The 24,628-nt window shown below is 43.3% G+C and overlaps 1 protein-coding gene across 1 annotated transcript in view; it reads right to left on the bottom strand.

Annotated features, from left to right (window-relative positions):
* Window positions 1-24,278, bottom strand: part of LOC308382117 (Fc receptor-like protein 5) — a gene marked incomplete at both ends in the record, with an annotated part of 48,242 nt that extends 23,964 nt beyond the window's left edge. The window contains 5 exons of the mRNA XM_080859810.1: window positions 19,949-20,215; window positions 20,393-20,662; window positions 20,840-21,097; window positions 22,585-22,646; window positions 24,250-24,278. Coding sequence (XP_080715936.1) covers window positions 19,949-20,215; window positions 20,393-20,662; window positions 20,840-21,097; window positions 22,585-22,646; window positions 24,250-24,278 — 886 coding nt within the window. The remainder of the gene's footprint in view (window positions 1-19,948; window positions 20,216-20,392; window positions 20,663-20,839; window positions 21,098-22,584; window positions 22,647-24,249) is intronic.
* Between the last annotated feature and the right edge of the window lie 350 nt (window positions 24,279-24,628).

The raw sequence follows: 24,628 nt of genomic DNA on the forward strand, positions 1-24,628 counted from the left end.
TATCATCCTAGGTACGTTCAACTGAATGTTTCTTATAGTTCTTACTTTCGAAAATACCATACCAGCTTACCCACCTACCTAAAGGACAGGCCGAGAGGGATAGTGCTCCACATCATGGCAAGGCTGCAGGAAGCACGCGCCTATGAGGAAAATGACATCATCCCCATTGGCCCGGGAATCTTCCATGTTAAGAGCAGCAGCGAGCGCGGCCTACAGCACACGGTCAACTTCGGAGCCTATACCAGCATGCCATCCTGCACATGCAGAGATTGGGTAAGGCACAAGTTGCCATGTAAGCATTTCTGCTCTGTATTCAACATTAAACCAGAATGGGGCTGGGAGAAGCTCTCAGCAGTATATAGGGACAATCCCCTCTTCTCCCTTGATAGTGTACTCCTGTCTGAAAGTACCTGCAGTCCAAGTGAGGGAGACGTCAACAGCAGCTCACCATCCACAGAAGAGATACCATCCACAGAAGATCCACCGTCACCCTCACCCACAACATCACCACCAGTATACGGTGATCTCCCTGAAAAGCAGAAGAAGAGAGTGAGAAACCTGCAGAGGGAATGTGCCAGCCTGCTCAAAGAAATGTCAAACATGACCTACAACCTCCAGGATGAACAATACCTCACGTCCATGAAGGAGCAACTCGGACTCAAGTTGGAGGAAATGACCGGACACTCAACCCATGATGGGACCCTCCGAGTCAGAAGCCCCCCAACAAAGAAAAGAAAAATTAATCAACCAACAATCATGAACTATCAACAATTACCAACAACTAGCAAACACAGATCATCAAATAGAGTAGGCCGTCATGCTGAAATCATAAAAACAACTTTTCGAGTCAACTATAATATTTCCAATGATGTTGAAGTAAAACAAGATACCCATGTTGCTTTATAATGAATGCTTTTGTTTGTGCTAAGTTAATGCAGTGGCACTTTTGCTTGTCAACCTAATGGTACTTAGCTAGCAAGGACAGTTAATTCATTTTAGGCACTGCCATAACACATAAACACATGAAGGAATGAGTATACTTGCTGTACAGTTTGAAATTCTTGAACATGTGTGTTTCTAGTAAAACATGGTACTGTGTTGATTTATGGTTCACAAATGTCCTCAAGTAAATGGCCTATCTATATATCTATCTTATACAGACCCCTCTCTCACTCCCCACCCCCACTCAATACAACAAATAATAAACAGGTATTTATGCGTTGCATAGCATTTTATCAAAACCAAGACAGACAGCACTGGCATAGCGCACTGCATGATCGTATAGTTTGAACATTTCTGAAAACTTGCAATATATATACATACATATATACATACACATTCTTAAAAATGTACATTATGTACAAACCACATACCTGCATTCACAAATGAAAACAATTACTATCCAAAAAGCTATGCTGCAACAACGACTGCATTCAACTCTGAAAAATAGCATAAAATCCAACTGGTTGCAGCTAAAATATAATTTATGTTAGTTAAATCATTTACAAATCAACCTCCATCGTCAACCCACTACCGTTTTTTACCAACAAAACTCAGTTATTACAAACTATATAAATTTATATACAATCAATACTTAATAAAACGTAATAAAATATGTAAAATATTAGCGCTCCCAAAGCCTGCTCACCGTACAACGTAGTTCTCTTTCATCATCTCGTGTTCGAGATCCACCTATGGGAGGGACATCCGTACCCGACCTCTGCAGAAGCAACCAATTGCACCAAGTCTGGCTTTGACAGACAGCAGCGCGAATCCGATGACACAGGTAGCTCCGCCCCGCTACCGTGATATAAATTCTGAGGTAGCGCTGCACTTCTTCAGATGACATTCGCTTCTCGCGGATCGAGACCCTTAACTACTCTGCGCAAATTGACCGTAATTTGCTCGCTTTCACTGAACTGCCCGCAGGAGGACATATCCAGTAGCCCACCGGATTCGCCTCCGCCGGGCGTGATTGACGACGTTTTCGGTCAGTTTACTGTAAAAAAAAAAAAAAAAAAAAAAAAAGTTTTCCAGAAGCTCTCCAGCTTACTGCTTGAAAGCTAATACTTTCTTCGTCGAGCTTGCCATCAGGTTGCCCAACCTCATGTCTCTCTCGAAGCCCGCTACACCAGCTCTCGCCCAGGAGCCCACATCGCGTGCCTGCCCGGCCGCATGTGGTGCCCTCATTGCGGCCAGGGATGCCCATCCCTTCTGTGTAGTTTGTATGGGCTATAAGCACGCCCAAGAGGCGCTTTCTCTCCCTGAGAGTTGTAGTGACTGCATGGCTCTGCCTAGAAAGCTCCTATGCCGGAGGCTTAAAATTGCAACTACTCAGAGCGTCGAAGACCAGCATTGGTCTGACCAAGAGGGAGACGACGAAGTAATGAAGGCCCCGGATACCCTCCAGGGCCCGGCTCTGCTCAGTTGGGCTGACCAGTCCGAGCAGAACGCGTCCGAATTCAGTTTGGACCTTCCCCCACCGCCCCAGCTCGAACTGCCCGGCGCGGCTGAGGAGGTTAGTCTGATGGACGAATCAGAGGCCTCGGAGGAGGATGAACCCCTCGCTCCAGCCCAGTACCCACAGTCTTCCACCCTGCCTCATCAGGTGCTAATGGAGGTGTGTGAACGGGCTGCCTCCCGTCTAAATGTCGAGTGGCCGGCTCTCATTAACCCGGCTGACCAGGAGAGAGACGTCTACGACGGCAAACTCTTGTGCTTACCTCCAGGTCCTAAGAGACAGCTCTTGCCGGTTCTTCCCGCGTGTGCAAAACATATGAAGCACCACTGGGGAGACCCGCTTGACCTGAAGCACGGTCTCACGGGATTGGACGTGAAGGACATGTCCACCCTTGGCATGGGTGAGCCACCTACAATCGAGCCGTCGATTGCCAGGCATCTCACCCCTTCTCAGGGAGGGCTGCTCGCCCCGCCTAAGCCTACCCTCCCTAACAAAATGGATCGGTTTTCAGCGTCCATTTTTCAGAGCTCTTACCGAGCTAACTCGCTCGCCGTAAGAGCGCTGAATGTTTCCTCCCTCTTGTCAGCTTACCAAGCTGAACTAATGGAGGACATGAGCAGGATGCTCCAGGACGGCAGCGCCACACCAGCCCTGTGGAAGGAGATTGTCACAGTGAATGATCTGGTCCTGCGAAATGCCCGCCAGGCAGTCCAAGCCTGTGGGCGCTCCATGGCCCTGTCCGTCGTGGGTGAACGGGCGTTATGGCTCAACCTCTCTGGTCTACCCGACAACGAGAAGAGGCGCATTGCAGGGGCTGCCGTGGAGTCAGGCCAGGCTCTTTTTGGTCCAGCAGTCGCACTCATGCAGCAACGCTGCGACGACAAGAGGAAGGAGGACGAGGCGTTTAAACTTTGCTTGCCGAGGAAAATAGCCCCTCGCCCACCGCCGTCTCCCCGACCCCAGCAGGCGCCATTTAACCGCCCGCAACAAGGTCCCAATAGGGGCTACAGACCTCGCGGTGGCGGTCCCCGCCCGGGACCACAACAGCCCCAGCAGCAGCAGCAGCAGCAGCAGCAGCAGCAGGCTAAGCCGTGGGGCAAGGCGTCTTTTGCTGCAGCCGCGGCTAAGAAGCCACCCACCCCTAACGATCCCAAGAGGAAGCGGTTTACCTGACCGCCTACTCTCGGGGCTCCGTCCAGGTTCTTGGGCTGCCAGCCCATTGGACTCGCACCTAAGTGTTCCCCCGCTGAAGAGGAGAAGACTTGAAGCGGGTGGGGAGTGTTCCACCTCCCCAGTGTTCACAAAAATTCCAGCACCGTTCTCCGTGCTGAGAGGAGAGAGCCCGTTATCCCCACGCCAGAGCGCGTTAAAGAAGGGGGATGGGGGAATGTCCAGTGCTTTGAAAGGGTTACCACACCGTTTGCACTACACCACGTTCACATTCCCAATAAAGGCTACGGCCGTGTGTTTGAACGAAATGTATCAGAAAACAGGCACTATGAGGCCAAAGCCAACGCTGTCAATGACTCAGCCACCAGATGGCGACATTGCAGCGCACATGAGAGCGCTCACTCCTCACGCTCAGGTGCCGACGGAGTCGGCGGGCAGGCTTTCACTACACGTCACCGCGTGGAAAGCCACGGCCGCCCCCGAGTGGGTTGTCAGAACTATAGAGAAAGGCTACCGCCTACAGTTTTGCAAAAGACCCCCACTTTTCAACGGTATAATTTTCTCTCAGACGGAAGAGGGCTCAGGCCACTTCCTAGAGGAGGAAATCAACTCCCTTTTATTAAAAGGAGCAATTCGGGAGGTTCCCCTAAGCGAAGCAAATCAGGGTTTCTTTTCCCGTTACTTTTTGATTCCGAAGAAAGACGGTTCACTCCGTCCTATTCTGGACCTGAGGGTGTTAAACAAACATTTGAGACGATATCATTTCAAGATGTTAATGTTCAACACTCTATCACGCTCAATACAACAAAACGATTGGTTTACATCGATCGATTTGACAGACGCTTTTCACCACATTCGCGTCTATCCCCCCCACAGAAAGTTTCTACGCTTTGCTTACCAAGGCAAATGCTACGAATGCACGGTTCTTCCTTTCGGGCTTGCCCTCAGCCCCAGAACATTCTGTCTGTGTGTGGAAGCGGGGCTAGCCCCCCTACGTCTTGCGGGGATAAGAATATTGACGTATTTGGACGACTGGCTCATACTAGCCAGCTCCAGAGACCAGGTGTTACGGGACACACAACAGGTGCGGACACACATAGACTCCTTAGGCTTCATGGTGAACTATGCCAAGAGCAACTTCACTCCCTCCCAGATGGTCACATTCATAGGGCTGGAGCTGAATTCGGTGTCTATGCAAGCTCGCTTGTCACAAGAACGCATTCGTTCTCTAATGAACTGTCTCACACTGTTCAGAGAGGGAACAAAGGTGAAGTTCCGCACATGCCTGAGACTACAGGGCCTGATGGCTTCCGCTATACAGGTCCTGCCGTTGGGGCTATTGAGAATGAGAGAATTCATGAAATGGATTGCATCTCTCCGCCTCGACCCAATGCGCGATCTCCGTCGCGATGTGAAGGTATCGCACAAATGCACTGCATCACTGCGCCACTGGAAATCCGCGGAGTTTTATTCCCACGGCACTCCCCTGGGGGCAGTGAACGTGAGGAAAGTCATGACGACAGACGCCTCCCTGACGGGCTGGGGTGCAACCCAGGAGGGCAGGACGGTGAACGGTGTTTGGCCGGATTGGTTAAACTCGTATCACATAAATTACCTGGAGCTCCTGACTGTTTGGTTAGCTCTCAAACATTTTCTGCCCCGCCTACAGGGCCACCATGTATTGATCCGCTGCGACAATACCACTGCGGTGGCCTATATCAATCGACAAGGAGGAATGCGCTCCTCTGCTCTACACTGCCTGGCACGCGACCTGCTGCTGTGGAGCAGTCCGCACTTTCTGTCGTTACGCGCAACACACGTCCCAGGGATAATGAACACCGGGGCAGATCTGCTATCGAGGGGGAACCCACTGTTCGGAGAGTGGCGCCTCCACCCTCAGATAGTGGAAATGATTTGGGTGAGATACGGCAGAGCAGCCGTAGATCTCTTCGCCTCGCGCGAAAACGCCCATTGTCCTATGTACTTCTCGCTTCAGGACAAGGACGCGCCCCTCGGCGTAGACGCACTAGCTCACCAGTGGCCCAAAGTGCTCCTCTATGCCTTCCCCCCTCTGTGTCTGATTCTTCCCACTCTCGCCCGAGTGAGGGAACAGGGTCTAATGTTAATTCTGGTAGCACCCAGATGGCACAAAGCCCCATGGATGGCGGAGATAGTAACCCTGCTGTACGCGCACCCGATGGCGCTCCCAATACGTTCGGACCTGCTATCGCAGGCGAAAGGGGAAATTCACCACAACCACCCAGACCGGGTGGCGCTCTGGGCCTGGCCCGTGAAAGGCTAAACCTGTCTGCGTTGGGATTAACGCCCAACGTAGTAGCCACCATTCAGAGCGCAAGGGCTTTCTCCACTAGGTCTCTGTACGACTATAAGTGGCGAGTCTTTGAAAAGTGGTGTGACGTGCGTCATTTGGTGTCATATCAGTGCTCTGTCTCTGATATTCTCAGCTTTCTACAAGACCTTAAAGAGGAAGGGAAATCTTTCTCCACCATTAAGGTGTATTTGGCGGCTATATCTGCGTGTCACTTTGGTTTCAATGATGACACGGTAGGTCGGCACCCGTTAGTACGCAGGTACATGAAGGGTGTGCGACGCTCGTTGCCAATCTCGAAAAAGCTCGTCCCGTCATGGGATCTCCCTTTGGTTCTGGATGCGCTGTCACGACAGCCATTTGAACCTATTGGGGATATAAGCTTGAAATTGCTGTCACTCAAGACGGCCCTATTGCTAGCACTGGCCTCGGCCAAACGTGTTAGTGACTTGCATGCATTTTCGGTGCACACCTCATGCACTCAGTTCTCGCCCAATGGGGATAAGGTTTTTCTTAAGCCTAACCCGGCATTTGTACCGAAATGCTTCCCTACGTTCTCTTGCGAGGTGATAGAGCTCATAGCCTTTCACCCGCCCCCTTTTGCATCAGCGGAAGAGCGAAGGTTGAACAACTTATGCCCCGTTCGTGCCTTAAGAACGTACATGGACAGAACCAGGAGTTTTAGGCAGAGCGACCAGCTCTTTGTCTCCTGGGCCCCCCCGCGGAAAGGGATGCCCATTTCTAAGCAGCGCCTGTCTCACTGGCTTGTCGAAGCCATAACGAGCGCGTACGATTCAAAGGGGCTGCAACCTCCAGCGGGCTTGAGAGCTCACTCTACGCGAGGGATGGCTGCTTCATGGGCTGTGTTTCAGGGGATTTCCGTGCAACAGGTATGTTCCGCAGCTAGCTGGACTAGTCCGGATACCTTTGTGAGATTTTACCGGCTGGATGTTACAAGAACGCCGGTTTCTCATTCTGTTCTGAGCGTGGGATCGGCTTGAGTCGCACCCCCACGTTCGTTACGCTACTGCATTTCCCCCACTGACATAAACAATATTATTGTCATAAACAACATCCCATTATCTGCTGGGACAGTATTGTGATTGTGCTATCACTTTGGATGTGTCTGGCACCACTGCGCCGAGGGGACGCCTCGGCGTGGAGACCATCTGAGGCTGACAGTGTCTTGGTAGGCAAAGGGCAATCGGGGAGCTGTCCAGATCTCTCCCATAGGTGGATCTCGAACACGAGATGATGAAAGAGAACTAAAGGTTATACTGAATAACCCCTGTTCTCTGATTCATTGAGTGGAGAGATCCACCGAGTATGCCCCGCTTGCTTCACGAGAAGCGAATTGTCTACTGAAGAAGTGCAGCGCTACCTCAGAATTTATATCACGGTAGCGGGGCGGAGCTACCTGTGTCATCGGATTCGCGCTGCTGTCTGTCAAAGCCAGACTTGGTGCAATTGGTTGCTTCTGCAGAGGTCGGGTACGGATGTCCCTCCCATAGGTGGATCTCTCCACTCAATGAATCAGAGAACAGGGGTTATTCAGTATAACCTTTAGTTCTAACCTGTTATTATGACGTCGTGTGATTTCCGGTATTCCGCAATTTTTTTGATCCGATAAATACGCAACCGCAACTGGCCTGCTAAAAACTTAACTCAGCAACAGGCACAAACTCCCAGGGGAGCCCCTGCGGGCATTAGCAAATGACATTAAGAGCCTCACTCGGCGGGCATACGCACACATGCCACCTGATGTGCAGAGCGAACTGGCAAGATGTAGGGGTACAGCCAGAGTGTGGACATAATTATATTCAGCCCCTGCACCCAATAGAACCACAGAACTTGGCCAAAGGCCCAGCCAATCAGGGACTGGAGAGTTGGTGCACTGGCCAATGGAGAGAGCGGAGGGGGCGGGACAAGGGGCAGACGGAGAAAGTTAAGAGAGAAGATGGCGGTGCCCGGAGAGCCCACATGTGATTGAGAAAGAGTGACGGTAGGATAAGTCAGTTAATTGCAAGTTTAGCTCCAAGTTTGTTAGGTTTGTTCGTGTCCGTGTTACGGATGAATTACGGTAGAGTGGCCGTGTGGAGGAAGCAATAATCTACATCACCAGCTCTGAAGATCGCCCGGTGTTAATGCTAAGAAGTATAGCACGTTGTAGTGTGAGGTGGAATGTCCTAGCTAGTGAGCAAAGTGTTTTTATATTAGAAACTAGCTCGTCGCCAACATCGGAGACTACACCACGCCAGCGAACGAGGACAGCTAGCCGTTTCCACGACTACAGCCCCTGATGTGCCTGCAGCACACTCGCTCTCGCTCTCCCTCTCCCTCCCTCTCCCACGCCACTGATTGATGGTGTGGTTTGTAAGTAGTACCCTGCCACATGTGACTCCACATTGTCAATGAGCTGCAAAGTGTCCGGGACGGTAATATCCATCTTAGGAACATTTCCATACACTTTGATGACCGTGGCTCGACCATTTTGAACTATACGTTGAACAGAACAGTGAATTGCAACGAACAGCATACTGAATGTGAAAAACATTGAATTTTGATTGTGGAATGTGTTTAATGGGCAAAACGTTCTTTTGTTGCATTTATGTATAGGTTTAATGCATTTATGAATATATTTGCTAGTGTTATTAACACACAGTGGATTTGGTGCGTGTCGATACGGGGAAATGATATTTTGTGTTCCGGCTATTGTGCCTTTTGTTTCAGTTAGAAGAACTCACCGGTGAGTAGGACAGGTATCTGTGTTAAGAATATTGTCATGAACAGGGTGGAAAGTGTTTCAGTGTGAAATAATTGTTTGAAGCTTTAATTAAATAATACATTTAATATAACTTTTTCCTATGGTTGGTTCCACCTGTTACAAAGAGATCAGAGCTCTGTCCACCACTGAGCAGTTGTGCACGTACAGCTGGAGCACCCTCAATCTCTGCAGGCTGCATTGGAGTTGGCAGTGGAGATGGAGTTTGTGTGTGGTGCACCAGCTGGAGGTAGCCACAGTGAGAGCATGCCCATAACAAGATTGGCAGTAGGCACCAACGCTAGCCTGGAGAAGCCAGTATGGGCATCTGAGCTGACAGAACTGATTCGGGCTATGTCTATCCAGTCAACCCGTACCCCGCACACATCACCCAGGATGTGTTGGGGGAGTGGCCAGCCTGGTCACCTCCTCACACAGTATTACATATTTGGTCTGGATTCATAAGTAGATTTTCTTTACAGTTCAAAGTCATGGTGTAAATTATATGAATCATATTTAATTAGAATTATGATTGTGATGAACAGTGTTTTTCCACTGCATGTGCAACCGCTCTGCTCATCTATTCCATGAAGTAGCTGGTGTGTGTCCTTTCGAACCACAGCTCACAGCACGGACAGGATACCAGACCAAAACCACAATATCTCACCTCCTCCCACTGTGCTCATTATAACAGTGTACATTTTGACAAAGCCACAATTGATTTACCGTTGCTGACAAATTATCATTTATTGGATGTTTAAGCCCCATTTTGACAACTAACCATCTTTTTTAAATAATGTGTTTATTGGTCAAACCACAAAGCATATTACAAACTGACTGTTAAGGAATTGACCACATAAAGGGAGGGGTCTTGCATTTTTCTCAAAATAGGAGTGACCACACATGAACAGGAAACAAATGTGGTACCTGCCAACCACCCGTGTCCTATTGAGAACATACAAATATAAAATTGATCAGTGTATCAAACAGATTTTTATAGGTTAAATTAAATAAATAAAAAAGATGGGAAGATGAAAGGGGGGGGGGGGGGGGGGGGGGGTGTATTAGCCAGTGTCAATTAATGTTAGACGGTTCATGAGCAATAAGAAGGGATCCCAGGTTCTGTTCAATTTCTTCATGGATCCCCTGACTGTGTTTTTAATTATTTCAAGATGCAGAAATTACATTAATATTTTAACCAGGAGGTTGTGCCCGGAGGTTTAGGACTCTACCACTTAGCAGTATCTGACATTTGGCTATAAGTGCAGCACATACAACAAGGTCAGCCTGGTAGTTGGTAAACCTGCCCACCACAGGAGGCCATAACCATCTTTGACAGCGTTAATTTCCTCCTTTGTGAGTCTGTCTATGCATCTGATCTCTCACCACCAACATGTTTTTACTGTTCCTACTCTTCTTACCCGTAACAGTAGCCCTATGAGTACACTCAACCCCTTTCCCCCCAACACACACACTTTGAAACTCTTTCCGGCCAACCTCAAGCATATAGGCCCCCCTTTTGTGCCCAGGTTCTGCTTACGGTTCCTTCATGATTTACAGTTTTTTTTCTTGCCCCTGTCACCATTGTGCTTGCTCTTAACAAAAGGTATCTCAGTTGGAAAGAACAGCCGACCAACAAAAGAAGCAAAATTCAATAAAAGAGGGAAGACCAAAAATTACTCCAGCGTGCCTAAAAACAAAAAAAACAGCAGAATTCAAAGGAGTAACGCTGCTGTGCCTAACAGGGGAACAATTTCCGTAGCTCCGACACAATAACACCAGTACGTCGTTCACTTACCTTTCTCTGGTCCAGTTGTTTTTCAACTCGGGCCCAGCCGCCACGAGAACAATAACCATCTCTCTCTCTCTCAATCTCTCTCTCTCTCTCTCAATCTCTCTTTCGCTCTCAATATCCGTCAGGATCTCCGGGGCAATCTCCCAATGAATCAGTGTGACTGGCAGTGACCCCAGTCCCAGGTGTTCCCAATAGCTGACCTGCGGGTCATCTGTAATACAAGAGACAGCCAAACAGCCCACCCAGCAACCCAAAAGAGGCGGGCCGTCACACTTCTCATTCATGCTAGTTCTTTGGTTTTAGCTGTGATGTGAGATCTGACTGATGCAGCCATCTCTAACCATGTTCCTCATCTGTAATCAAGCACATTCTGACTGACCCCCAGGTGTCTTAAAGCCAAAGTCCATATGATAAAAAAAGACATTGGGCCTCATTCTCGAACGCAGTTGAGAAGAATTTAAGGACTTTCTTCTAAACTCCACTTCGGTGGATTTAGGAAAACATTTGCCATTCTCGATAGTTTTCTCATCTGGGATTTTTTCTGAACTTCAGAAGACTTTCAGAACGCGAAATAGCTGTCGTAAGTTTGCCGGAGTCTTCTCAAATGCGATTCCTCAATGCGTTTCCTCAAGTAACTACAAGATGGCCCGCGGGGAATCGCATTTGAAAAAATAGTCTGTGTTAAAAAGGTTAATGGTTGAATTTGTGAGAAACTGTTGGTGATTGCGGTCACATTAACTCTACAGCTATCCTCGGATTAAAATAATTATAATAATAATAATAAATACGAAAATATGTGTATCATTAACAATAGCGTTTCACATTGTCACATAGTCATGATTCTACGAGGCATTGTGATGTCATTAAATAAATAAAAGAACTACACCAGGATGCTTATCCAGACTATTCTCATTTGTAGATCCACGTTGGTGGAATGAACTGCCTAGCTAGCACTACCAGACTACCTTTAAGAAGCTTTTGAAGACCTAACTCTTCAGAGAGCACCTCCCTTCCTAACTGACACTTCGATTAGTGCTTCACCTGCACTTACAGCAGTTGCATTCCTGCACTTCTTTTTTCTTTTCTACCTCGTTTTTCTATTTCTTATGTAAAGTAGTATTTATTGTTACACTAGGTCTCTATTGCTTGTAGCTTGACTGTTTTTCCCTTGTACGTCGCTTTGGACAAAGTCGCCTGCTAAATGACTGAATGTGAATGTAAATGTACACAAACACAGCAAATGTAAGTGAATAAATACTATCCCCAATTGCGTTAAATAGTGGAATAGAATCGACACATAACGTCCTGCAGTACCTCCATGTCTGCACCGGTTAAGTTAAATCTGCGTTTTTTGCTCCCTTTCTGCTTAGACATGACTTGCCTTACGAGGTGCTTTTGTGTGGATTCGTGGATTCCGAACGCATACATTTCTACGGTTGCGTGCCCTAATAAAGAACTGGCGAGGCGTGTATTTATGCAAATCCACTTTCACGAGAATGCGCATCAATTTAAGAAACTAATCCGGGGGGAACGCAGTTGAGAAGACTTCGGCTGCTTATGAATGCATTTTCAAGGGTGCAGGAATGCGGCGTAAGTGTTTCCCTTACGTCGTTTTTACGAAGTCGTGTAGGACACATTTCAGAAGAATTTCAGAAAATGATCGAGAATGAGGGGCCCATTGTTTTCCACCAACAGGGACTATTTATTTCTGCCTACCCCAGGTAAAAAAAACACAAGAGAGTATTAATGAATTACGTTTATTTCCAATATACAAAATACATATTTAATGAAAACAGACAATAAAATGTAAATTTGAATACAAAATATATACAAATATACTATGTGTAATAAAAACAAGCATATGAGACAGTCATACTGTTCAAAGTAATTTATTTTTAATGAATAAAGGTTTAATAAAATATATAAAGATAATTTAGTAATAAGCAATCAACAATGCCTATAATTTGCTAAATAAGTCTACAGCAGATAAAATGACCTTGGAAAAATGCATTAGAATGGAAAGGTGTTATGATGTTGAGCAATAAGTAACTCCAGTAACACATGAGTTAAATGGCTGCCACCTATTGTATGTTATGGGACATGAACTTAAAGTTTTATACCGTCTTGAAACAACTCAAATTAAGGAGTGATTGCCCTTATTCTGTTCTTTTCCAAGCATATTCATTATGTCACATTACATACAAGTTGCAACAAGTTGTGTTACTCATTTTTATAAACACACACCAATTCTGTACATGGTCATTCTGTGGTGATTTCCCATAGAGAGAAATAAATACAATTCAACAGTAAAGGCATTTTACAAATAACACACACGTGAAAAAATTACATCGCTTTAGAAAACACAATGAGAACACAAACGTATAGATTTACTGTAAAATAAATGCTCGAAAGCACATAAGTAAAAAGTAGAATCAAATCCAGCCGTGAGTCTCTTGGATGTTAGGGAAGTCCTAAGCCTTGGTAACAGGCACATGGGGCATTATGGATGTTATAGCATATCATCTTAAAGGAAAAGAGTTTGATTGTCTCCAAAATAAATTATATGACACATCTTATAAGTCTACAGACAATAAAGTGAACTTGTAAAAATGCATTAAAATAAAAAAAGGGGTTATGATGTTGAGATATATATGTAAATACTTACAGTAACACAGAGGCTAATTGGCTGACACCTAGCGTACCTTATGGGAGTTGAACTCTTTGAGCCCTTCACAGTTTTAAGGCAACTGTGGATTGATTAGACCATTGTTGTTATTCTGTCCTTTCCAAACATATTCATAGAGGTATGTGGCTGTTTACATTTATAAGTTACACATTTGAGGAAAAAACATTGTTTTAGAAAAAACATAGAGAGCACAAATGCTCTATTTCAAATAGTTGCTCAAAGGCATGAAAAAATAGAAGCGAAAAACAGCCGTCCCTCTTGAACGTTTGGGAAATCCTTAGCCTTTGTAACAGATACAAGAAGCTTTATGGATGTTAAATCATCTAAAAGGGGAAAAATAGAGTTTCATTGCCTCCAAAATAACTGATATAAGGTACACAATATACACACTGCTTGTATAATTACTGTTTCAGCAAATACCAATACTGATGTGTTATTATTCATCACTCAACTGTCTGATATTCATTTTGTTCAGGCCTACGGTGGCCTGCTCTGACCTCTCCCTTTCTTTTCCTCAGTTACACGTGTTCCTCTGCTCTAGTGTCGGAGGGAACCACATCATCATATTCTTCCTCATCATCTAGAGAAGAAGACAGAAGCTAGGAGGATTGTCTTCATACACTCCACATCTATCTTTTTGTAAGATTATCAATGTCAGGTCCATAACACATAACAACAATAATAACTTTTGAAATATTCTATGCATTTTCATTATACAAACCAGTTATGATCTTTTAGATTATTTTATATCTCTTATATATTTTTTCTCTTTTTCTCTTTTATATCTTTTATTGTGTGATGTGTCCCTGATTGTTTTAGATCTTTTACATCTTTACATATTTGAAATGTGTGAAATGTTACTGTTTGTGTTGGATTCTTTTATTTTGTGAATGCTCCTGATTGTGTCTCTATGTAAAGCACTTTGAGCCGCATTTTTTTGTATGAAAGGTGCTATACAAATACAGCTTTATTATTATTCTTATTCTTATTATTATTATTAGTAGTAGTAGTAGTAGTAGTACCAGTAGTTTGTCAGTGTGAATGCTTCTGCAGATGGTAGAAAGATAGTATATACATTTTTAGTTGAACAATATGTATACCTTCTTGAGAGTCCTTGGATGATTGAATAGTTTCGTAGACATCTGTAGCACCTGTCTCAGATTGAAATGGGTTATAGAAATGAACCCATAATAGTGCACAAAGAGTTCAATGAATCTGTCCAGATATTTTAACATATGAACGCACTAACCTCTCTGCAGTGGCATATATAGGGGGGTGATAGTGTCATAGACATCAGTACTTCCTATGGAGAGAAAAAGATTGAAATGATTACACTGAGAGGGATTCATTCCTATAACTAAGATGCTCCAGTAACCATACCTCACCTCACCATCCTGTGACAACTGTTCATCCCACAATTGCAGTTTGCCATAATTGTTATAACAAGGAAGTCTCTAATAAGTAAGAAACCCAATATATTAACATATATAACACATACACCATACACTGTACCAAAAGAGTGAATCTTACTGCTCTGCAGAGGCATATACTCTGACTCAGATCCCCCTCTTCCTGCAGACTGACTCTGGTCCTGGTCTGAACTCTGATTGGTCCTCATCTGCTGCTGCTGCTGGTCTCTACAGGGACACACAGATCTGTCTATAATGTCTGTCAAAGTGATGATGAATGATGTTGAGGTGACACCTTTGAAATAAAACTGTATTGTACTTTAACAATCACTTTTGACACTTCACATTTTCATTGTCATGAATCTTGCCATCTATCTGTTTAAGACTTGAGATGTTTATAAGCTTCAGTTTTACTTTTTCTTTACCTCATAGACAATATTCATAGCCATATTAAAATGTATAAGTAAATATATGAAATGATCATTGTGTATGTGTGTGTCTCTGTGTGTGATTGTAGGATATTTTTTTTATCATGTGTTACTCTGTAAAGAAGTAAATAAAAGATTCATTCAGGGGTCATGGTAGTTTTGGTGGACCTATAGTTTATGACAATCTTTCTGTGATATGGTCCTATATCCCTCTATGGCAAGGTGTTGCCTTGAAGCAACATGGACTTTTTGACCTTGTAAGAAAAAAAGGAGGCATTTTTAAAGGTGGTCTATACCCTTGAGAAACCAATGAAAATGCAGATTGGTGGTCACGTGCTCTACAGGAACAGATTTTGAGTTCTCTTACTGCCCATGCGGCCACATGTCAGATCGTCATATTTCTCCTGTCTGAAAGTGTGTTTTTCTAGCCTGGATACCAGCCTAAACTCCGCCCACAAAATTTTTGGTCTGGGAGATTCAGTCTGGACTTGAGCTAGTTGGGAGAGATTTAAGTTTTCGAAAAAGTTGAGAAAGCAATCTAAACCAATCAAATTGTAAGGGCGGGCTTTATACGTTGATGGACAGATGACCAACCAACACTTGAGTTGATTAGATAGATAGAATATACATCGAACAAAGATGGCGCCGTCTCGGGAGCTTAGTGGGACATATTTTATATGATTTAAGCTATCTACACGACTTTTTTTTATGTCTACATTTACTCGGTTAGTTGTGTATGTGCAACACGAATGTTGCCGAGGATTGTAGGTCTTAACTGAAGCACTCTAGACCATTATTGATAGGTTATGCTAACGCGTAGACAAAAAAAACATTGAAACAAATGGTAGCTTCTAGCCTTGAGTGCTAATTAAGTAACGTGAGCAGGCATATCTCAACAGACATGACAGCGCATTCATTTTGAAAGAGGAACAGAGAAACACGATCAAGGCATTTGTCGATTGAAAATATGTTTTTGACGTCCTTCCTACGGGATCAGGTAAAAGTTTAATCTATCAGATGGTAATACTACGTTGCTCTGATTGGTTCTAGGTATACAATTCAGCGAAGAGGCATTTTCTTTCCTGGTTTGTTGAAACACGCCCCATAATCACAGCCCAATGGTTCAGTATCAGACTCATATTCTGACTAGAATTATGAGTATGACATCGTCAGGCTAGTGTTTTTCACCATTTTTCACCAATCCAACCCCCTCAAAGAAATCTGAACATCATTCACTGATGAAGAGAAGTATTTTCAACCATTTCAGGAAAACTATAAACATTCATTATTTAGTAAATAACGAAAAAAGGGTATGTTGCCCTGAAGCAACACTGTATCATTACGGAATCATTTTTGAGTTTCTGCCAGTTTTAATCAATACATATCTTACTCTTCCGTAATAATACAATGTTGCCTGAGGGCAACGGCTCATATTTGTAAATGCTTTCTAAGGAAGAATGACATTTATTTTATGTCAGGCACCTCAAACCTATCTTTGTTTAAGTGTTTTGTTGAATTGTAAAGTGTTTTTTAGGAGATTTGATGTATCTTTTGTGTTATTAGATGAAATATTGTTTTTTGTACCACGATGGTACAGAGTTGCCTTGAGGCAACACATTTATAAAACTTAAATAAAAACATATTTTTTTAAAAACTTTGTTGATTTTGTTATTAGAGTCCATTTTAAGCTAGAAAAACTATGCAACATTTTTTTTGCCATTGGGATCATAATGCGTACCATAGAGGGATATATATATTTATATTTATAGTATAATGTTAATTAATATATAACTCTTTCCTGTTAAATATGTTCTAGGTGTTCTGTGACACCAGAAGCCTGTTTCTTGATTCACACAGTAGGAGTCAATCAGTAAATTGTCTTTGTCTGTTAATGATGTTTTCCTCCACAGCCATGCCCACAGCTAAACACACACACACGCACATGCACACGCACACGCACGCGCCCGCGCACGCACACACACACACACACACACACACACACACACGCACACACACGCACACACACATACACACAGACAATCCATGACCTGAATTTCAGAACAAGTCTCAGCTTCCCATTTTAAAAATGTAGCATTGTAAAGAACAAAAAACTTACGGGTTTGGTGTCACTGAAACTGAACCTGAATCTTAGGAGACAAAATTTCAGATGACATTGTTATGTCAAGTATTCTTCTTTTTACATTAATTTAAACTAAAAAGAGACTGTTAATTTGCATTGAATACATTCAATATCTCAGGTGCATCACTGATTTCCAGATGAACGTATTGCTCTTCTCTTACCTTTGACCTTGCGTGAGCGATACAGTAGGACTAGTAAAATGACCAGAGCAAAGGCTATAAGCAGTCCCACCACTACGCCCACTGCTACCACCACACTAGAGGACTCAGAATCTGAAACTTATAACACAACAACGCACATCAACATGGCCGTCACTGAAAATCTAATTCCACTGATAAAAACCAATACATAACTACTAACCTTTCCAACCTCTGACTGTGACCCAACTCTCTGGTGAATCTCCTTTCTCTGGGTACCTGCACCTATAGACTCCTTCATGTGACTCTGAAACTGCAGGGATGGTCATCTCCCCTGTGGTGGAGGTCTGGAGGAGTGTCCCATCTTTATAGAAGTCAGCACTGATGTTTGATGGCTGACGGCGATATCTACAGCGCAGGGTCAGAGGATCTCCCTCAGTCACAGGATGGGCAGGACTCTCCAGGATCACATCACCAGCTGTACACAGAAGATCAGTTGGTTAATTTATTAACATAGTAAGCCTACCAACAGCACTTAAAGTTTCAAATTTCAGATGATTCAAAAGGGATCTGACAAATTACAAACAATTCCTTCACTGCCAAACCACCGTGAGGAAATTTATATCAGATAAATTATATTTAAAATAACAGAATTAATTATACTAAAAAGAAGCAATGCTACACATGTTCAGACATTATCAAATGATGCCTGATTACACTCACCATGCACTGTGATGTTGACAGGATTACTCTGCTCTCCAGACTCAGACTGACACCAGTAAACTCCACTATCATATGTATATACTGAGCTGGTGCTGCAGGTGGATCCTGTTTCTGATATCCAGAGAGTGGGACACTTTGATATCCCTCCTATGCCTGTGAACCACCTCAGTCTCCATCCAGTAGAGTTGCCCTGAACCCCACAGCTCAGTGAGAGAGACTCGCCTGCAAAGATCTGGGTCCAGTTTGAGTGGATGATCACAGAAGCTGGAGGAGACACACCTGAGACAGACAGTAAAAACAAACAGGTAGAAATAAAAGTCCCCAAGAGACACTCTACGTCCTGAAACTGGATACCTGGTTCTACACATAGAGAGTGTTTATCTCACCTGTGACCCAGAGGGGCTGAAGGTGGCTGAACTCTGTGTGATAGGCCGGCTCTCCTCTCTCTGCTCTGCACACAAAAACCCCTGTGTGTCTAAGAGCAGCTGGGCTAAGAGTGTAGGAGCCTCCAGCTCCACTGATTCTGTCTGAGACCAGCTGTAGATAATACACCTTGCTCTCATGTTTCATATATACCAACTCAGGACTGTAGGGGGCAGTCTTGTACCAGTGGAATCTCCAGCCTGTAGTGGAGCCTGTAACCTCACAGCTCAGAGTCACTGAGTCTCCTTCAGTCAGCCACATCTGTGAAAGGGAACCCAGAACTGCCTGGGCTTTTTCTGTTTAAGAAGAATCGAAAGTTGTGAAGTGCAACACAACAGCTTCCACAGGTACGGCCTTCAGATATGATACATCAACAAATGATGCAGCAATCAGTGTAAAAAAAATGTCTTTGTCACCTGACAATTCGTATTCCAATACAGTTTGCAAACACACTTTCAACATGTGTCAATTAAATACACATTTAATATAGAGAGTAAATGGAAATTCAATGATCACATACTGACCTGAAGAAACTGTAATATCAACAGCAGCACTTTCTTCTGATTCTTTTTCATCACGTTTCCTTTGTCCTTTACAAGTGTAGTTACCACTTTGTGATGGATTGATTTCATATACCTTTTCAGGCGTATAGACTCCATCCCTGTAGAGTGTCTCTCCATTTCTAAACCAGCTGTACCCCCAGTCACTGCTCTCCCCACTCTTTATGTCACATCTGAGAGAGACCTTTTCTCCACTGAAGAAATCTGTCCAGTTTGATTTAAGGGTAACAGAAGCTTTTGGTCTTTCTGTCAAAGAAGAATTACAATTCTGAATTACTTTTTATTTGTTTTTTGAATTAAACATATACATACATTATAATTGTATAGGTAACCACTGGACCACTAATCCAACTTCATTTTGAAACATTCTGCACATTAAAAGTATGAATATCATAACATACATTGAATCATATACATTATACTACACTGATTTTAAGAATACAGTCAGGCTATGAATAATCTCTATATATCCTGTAATGAACCAAACTAACCTGTAACCTTTATCTCAACTGCATCACTATACTGTGTGTGATAGACTGGGTCTCCTCTCCCAGCTCTGCACCAGTACTGTCCTCCATCATAGACTTTAACAGAGTTGATGCTGTAGGAGTTTCCATCAGTCTGGGTCATAGGATCAGAGGTCTGTGTGTCTCTGTACCAGTAGAACACCAAACCAGAGGAAACACCCAACTCACATGTCAGAGTCACTGAGTCTCCTGTGAGGAGCTGGTGAGCTGGACTTAATGTGAGTTTGGGCTTTGATGCTGAAGAGCATAAAATATAGTCATTGTCAAACACATCTAAATAAAGTGAGATATGGTGTAACACTCTTTCACACACACACACACACACACACACACACACACACTTTGTTATGTTAACTGATCTTGCATTCATTTCAGCTATTTTAAGTAGACTGTATTCACCTGTGTGAATGATAGAGACGGGGTCACTGCACTGAGACTTCTTTGGTTGACCTCCTCTACGTCCCTCACATGTGTACTGGACAGCTTGATCGGGAGGAGAGATGATGATGGTCTTCATATTCTGGCCGGTTATTGGATTATTGTCTTTATACCAGTCATACTGATCCCAATCTCTGTACCCTGCTATGTCACACCTCAGAGTGACTGTCTCTCCAGGGTAGTATGGACTGTGAGGAGACACTACAGCCAGTGTAGCTTCAGGCAGAGCTGTGGAGGCAAATCACATGAAACACATCAAGATCACAGATTTTTAAATGTCAGATGAGGTTGAAGCAAAAAAAGAAAAACACATCCTCATCAACACTGCCACCACTGAGTACTTCCTGCAATGGAAAAAGACCAAATGGAGACTATAAATAATCACACTCTAAAGATGTAACTCACCTTTAACAGTAAGATAAACACTTCCACTCATCTGTGATGATACAGGCCTGTCTCTCTTCTCTCCCTGACACCAGTATTGACCCGCATCAGACTCAGACACTGTGATGGTGTGTGTGCTGGTGTCAGACTGAAGAAGGAGATTACTGTTTCTGTCTTTATACCACTTATACTTCCAGACACCCTCAGGCTCTATCGCACACTTCAGAGTGACTGTCTCTCCAGTGAACACTGGACTCTGTGGCTCTACAGTCAGTGTAGCTGTGGGCAGGGCTATTGAAGTAAAGCAAAAAGGTGAAAATCAACCCATAATTCTGCTTTTTTTTTATGTATCCAGACTGACCTCCAAAGAAGTTACACAAATGTCTTGTGAGGTATAATTATTGCTGATAAGATGTCATTTCAGTTCAGAAAAAGTGATAGGGTTCAAATTCAGTGGTGCTCACATACCAGATACGTGCAGTTTTACAGTCTCACTCTGGACATTTTGACCATCAGTGCAGGTATAGTTACCGCTATCGGACACAACCAGAGACTGTATTGTATATTCATTATTGTTACTCCATTCCCGAACCACATGACCATCTCTAAGCCAGCGGTACCATCTTGAGGTGTCCTGTCCCTCTATGCTGCATCTGAGAGTGACAGTCTCTCCACTGTAGAACTGTGATTGGCCAGGGTCCAGTACAAGAACAGCTTTGGGAGTCTCTGTTAAATCACATGACAAAAATGATGTGGAGATGTGAAGAGATTATCGTAGTTCTTCAAATCAAATGCTGAAGAAATAGTTTTAGCTCTGAAGATATACCAAATGCTTCTGAATGAAATATGGCAGAATTTAATTATAGACTATTTAATTGTAATAAGACTGACCATATAACATGGAAAGAAATAAAGATATGATGCACACATGATGTTGACACATTCATTGCTGAGTCATTATTATGTCATCACTGTCATTTAACTTTATATTGCTCAGGGTTTGTGGCAGTAAGTAGATCATTGATTTCTGAACATCACAGAAAGCAGGATACACTGTTGCAACAGATGATATAAAACTTGCTATTTGAGACACTTGCTAGCACACACACACACCCACACATTGCATATTCTGATGTGTTTGCAGAAACATAATGGTGAGTATGTAACATCCAAACGTATCACCCTCCCAAATGACAACAGCACTACGTGGGTTTACAGTCAGTCACACTGGAAATAATTCAGATGTCTCTCTCTGATCAAAGTATACAGAGCCTTTCCCCCTGAACTGGCTTTGCAGCCTACATGTGTCAGTGGCAAATATGTATTTCTAATAAATCAGTTGGATGGACAGGAGGCAGAGACTGCAGTCAGTATGAATTCAAACCATTATCACAATTCTAATTTAAAAGAATAATTTTATTTTTAGTGCTGTCAAAGTTAACGCGTTAATCTATGAGATTATTGTGGCCGAGATTAATGCAAGAAATTATTTTAACGCAGTTAACGCAACTTTGTTTACTTCCAGTGTACGTTGACCTCCAACACCAAACCGCAGTCAGTTATATAGGAGAGACCGATACGGTTTAGTTGAAGATGGAGAGAGCTGAGGGATTGTTGAGCGGAAAGTTTCTGTTTAAGAGGCAAAATGACGGAACAATCGACAAAACTAAAGTGGTATGTAGCATTTATCAAGCTGAATTTTGCTATCACGGAGGCAGCTCGTCTTTAAGTTATCACCTTAATAATAAGCACCCGACAGAAAGCAGTCCCAGGTTAGATAGTCACCAACCCACACTCTACGACTTCTTTAGGAAAATAACTAGGCCAGACCGGTTCGATAAAAGGTTACCAACGCTTTAGCAGCTTGGGTAGCCAGTGACTGTCGGCCTATCAACATAGTTGAGGACGGTGGGCTGATTCAAAATGCTTCAGGGGACTATTCTTACGATTTACTTTCGAGGGGCACCATTGTGTTTTCCAAAAAATACAATTAAAATACTAAAATACACGCTGTCTGAAGTGATTACTCGTTAACCTATAAGATTTAGTTTTAAGAAGAGAAACAAACTTTGAATCAAGATTAATCGAGATTAATGCATTTCAATAAGTTTAATTAGTTAATTTTTAATCTATTGACAGCTCTAATTGTAAAATACATACTCATTGTAATGTGTGAATCTTGAAAGCAATTTACTAAAATGAATTAATCTCACCTTCAGCATGTGCAGAGTAGGAATACAAGATCAGCACTGGAACACAAAGACACAGAGAGATCCTCAATCCATACACAGATCAAAGTAAGCACAATCATCAAATACACCACAATCCAACAAGTCAATAGCCACATGTCTGTTCCAAAACAAAGCCAAGTGATCATAAATATCCTTCCTTAATGTTTCAACATCTCATCTATCAGTGCCAATGACTCACACATCTCTGATCAAAGGCATTAAGTTCATAGAGCACAGATTTAAGCTGTATATGCATAGTGAACACAGACATCATAGACAAATACTGGAGGATCCAATTGATTACATTCCCCATTGAAGCTAAAGATAGGAGCTTATTTTAAATTAGACATCATTATTTCCCTAAGTGTAATCTGTTGCCACCCTTACACACCACTGATGTGGGAGGTGATGCATTTGAATGTGTTTGTTTCTTTTTTCTGCAAGCATTTATATTCTGCACCCAGCAAAGTTTGCACCTGCTTCCTTTGAATAGCGATTTTATCAGCTATACTTCCACTTTCAAGTGAAATATTACCATGTGTGCAAACTACCAAATTATAATAATAATAAACAAAAGCCAATTGCTTGATGTAATGGCACAGTTCAGAGTTTATTAATACAATAAACAGAAAGCTTAAATGTTAGAAGTCTCAGTCAAACTGGATGTAATGTAAAACCCAAATAAATAAGTACAACTGTAAATAGTAAGACAAAGACACCACTTACAGCCCAGCTGGCACTTATAGAAGCGTGCCTACACACTAACGGGTGTCTTTTGGCTGTATAGCTGGCAATGTCATGATGTGAAAGCTTTTCTTCCATTTTTGCAGGGCCTTCCAGGCTGGAACATTGAACTACATAGGGCCAGTGTTGGGAAGTTCACTTTCTGCATTAACTAGTTCTGTTCATAGTTCACAACTTTTAAAAGAACTAGTTCAGTTCATAGTTCATAATTCAAAATTTTGAACTAAGTTCACAGCTCCAAAAAATGAACTAGTTCAGTTATTTTTTTCAATATGTTGCGAGCTATAATTTTTGTAAAGCTCTATATGTCTGCAGTACCGCTCTCGGCATCTACGCAACTTTGGCGCTGTCACACTTGCCAGGCTTAGACAGGAAAGCCCACGCAGCGATTGCATCCAAGACTATTAACGGTGTATTTTCCGCCTGAAAGTCTCTTCTGGCTCCTTATTGAACGAAATTTAAAAGAGTGAACGTGCCGTTCACAGACACCAGAATGAACGTGTTCATAGTATCGTTCATCAGGCAGTAATACTGTACGTTCAGTTCACGCTTAAATTATGAACGAGTTCATGAACTTTCGTTCAATGAACGCGTTCAGGTACAACACTGCATAGGGCATATCCTGGATGGCTAGTGGGAAAGTCACAGATGTTTATCTGTCTTTCACATGTCAATATGCCATCAAAATTAATTTGAGAATGGTACCAAAACTGGTTGTGTATGAAACCATACTTCAAAAAGTGTCAAATTGTTGCATAGTGTTGCTTTAAAGCTAGGAGTTTAATATTTGAAGGCTGAGGTTTAGTGAACACACCATTATGACCAGGGGCCCTGCAGGATTCTTGTGTATAGTACATACTGTACATTCAAGAAAGATGTGCTACCATAGAGTGTGCCACTCACAAGCTAACTGGCAGCAGCTCATCTTCCATCTATTAACAGAAGCGAATGAAAGCGCCTGGACCATGGGACAGTGTGACAAGCCCCATTTCCTTTGTTTTGCATAAAGCAACAAACAGACAAGCAAGCAGACAGACAAGCAGACACACAGACAGACCAACAGACAGACAAGTAGACACAACAAACAGACAAGCAAGCAGACAGACAAGCAGACACACAGACAGACCAACAGACAGACAAGTAGACACAACAACAGACAGGCAAGCGGAAAGGCCAACAAACAAATACACAAGACATTCTATAGTTGCGGTGGGATTGTTGAGGGTACTACTTTACCAACCCATGACAATGGGAAAGATAAGAGTCGACAGGGGAAGATAAT

The sequence above is a fragment of the Sprattus sprattus genome (genome assembly GCF_963457725.1).
Source record: "Sprattus sprattus genome assembly, chromosome: 21".
Classification (NCBI taxonomy): Eukaryota; Metazoa; Chordata; class Actinopteri; order Clupeiformes; family Clupeidae; genus Sprattus; species Sprattus sprattus.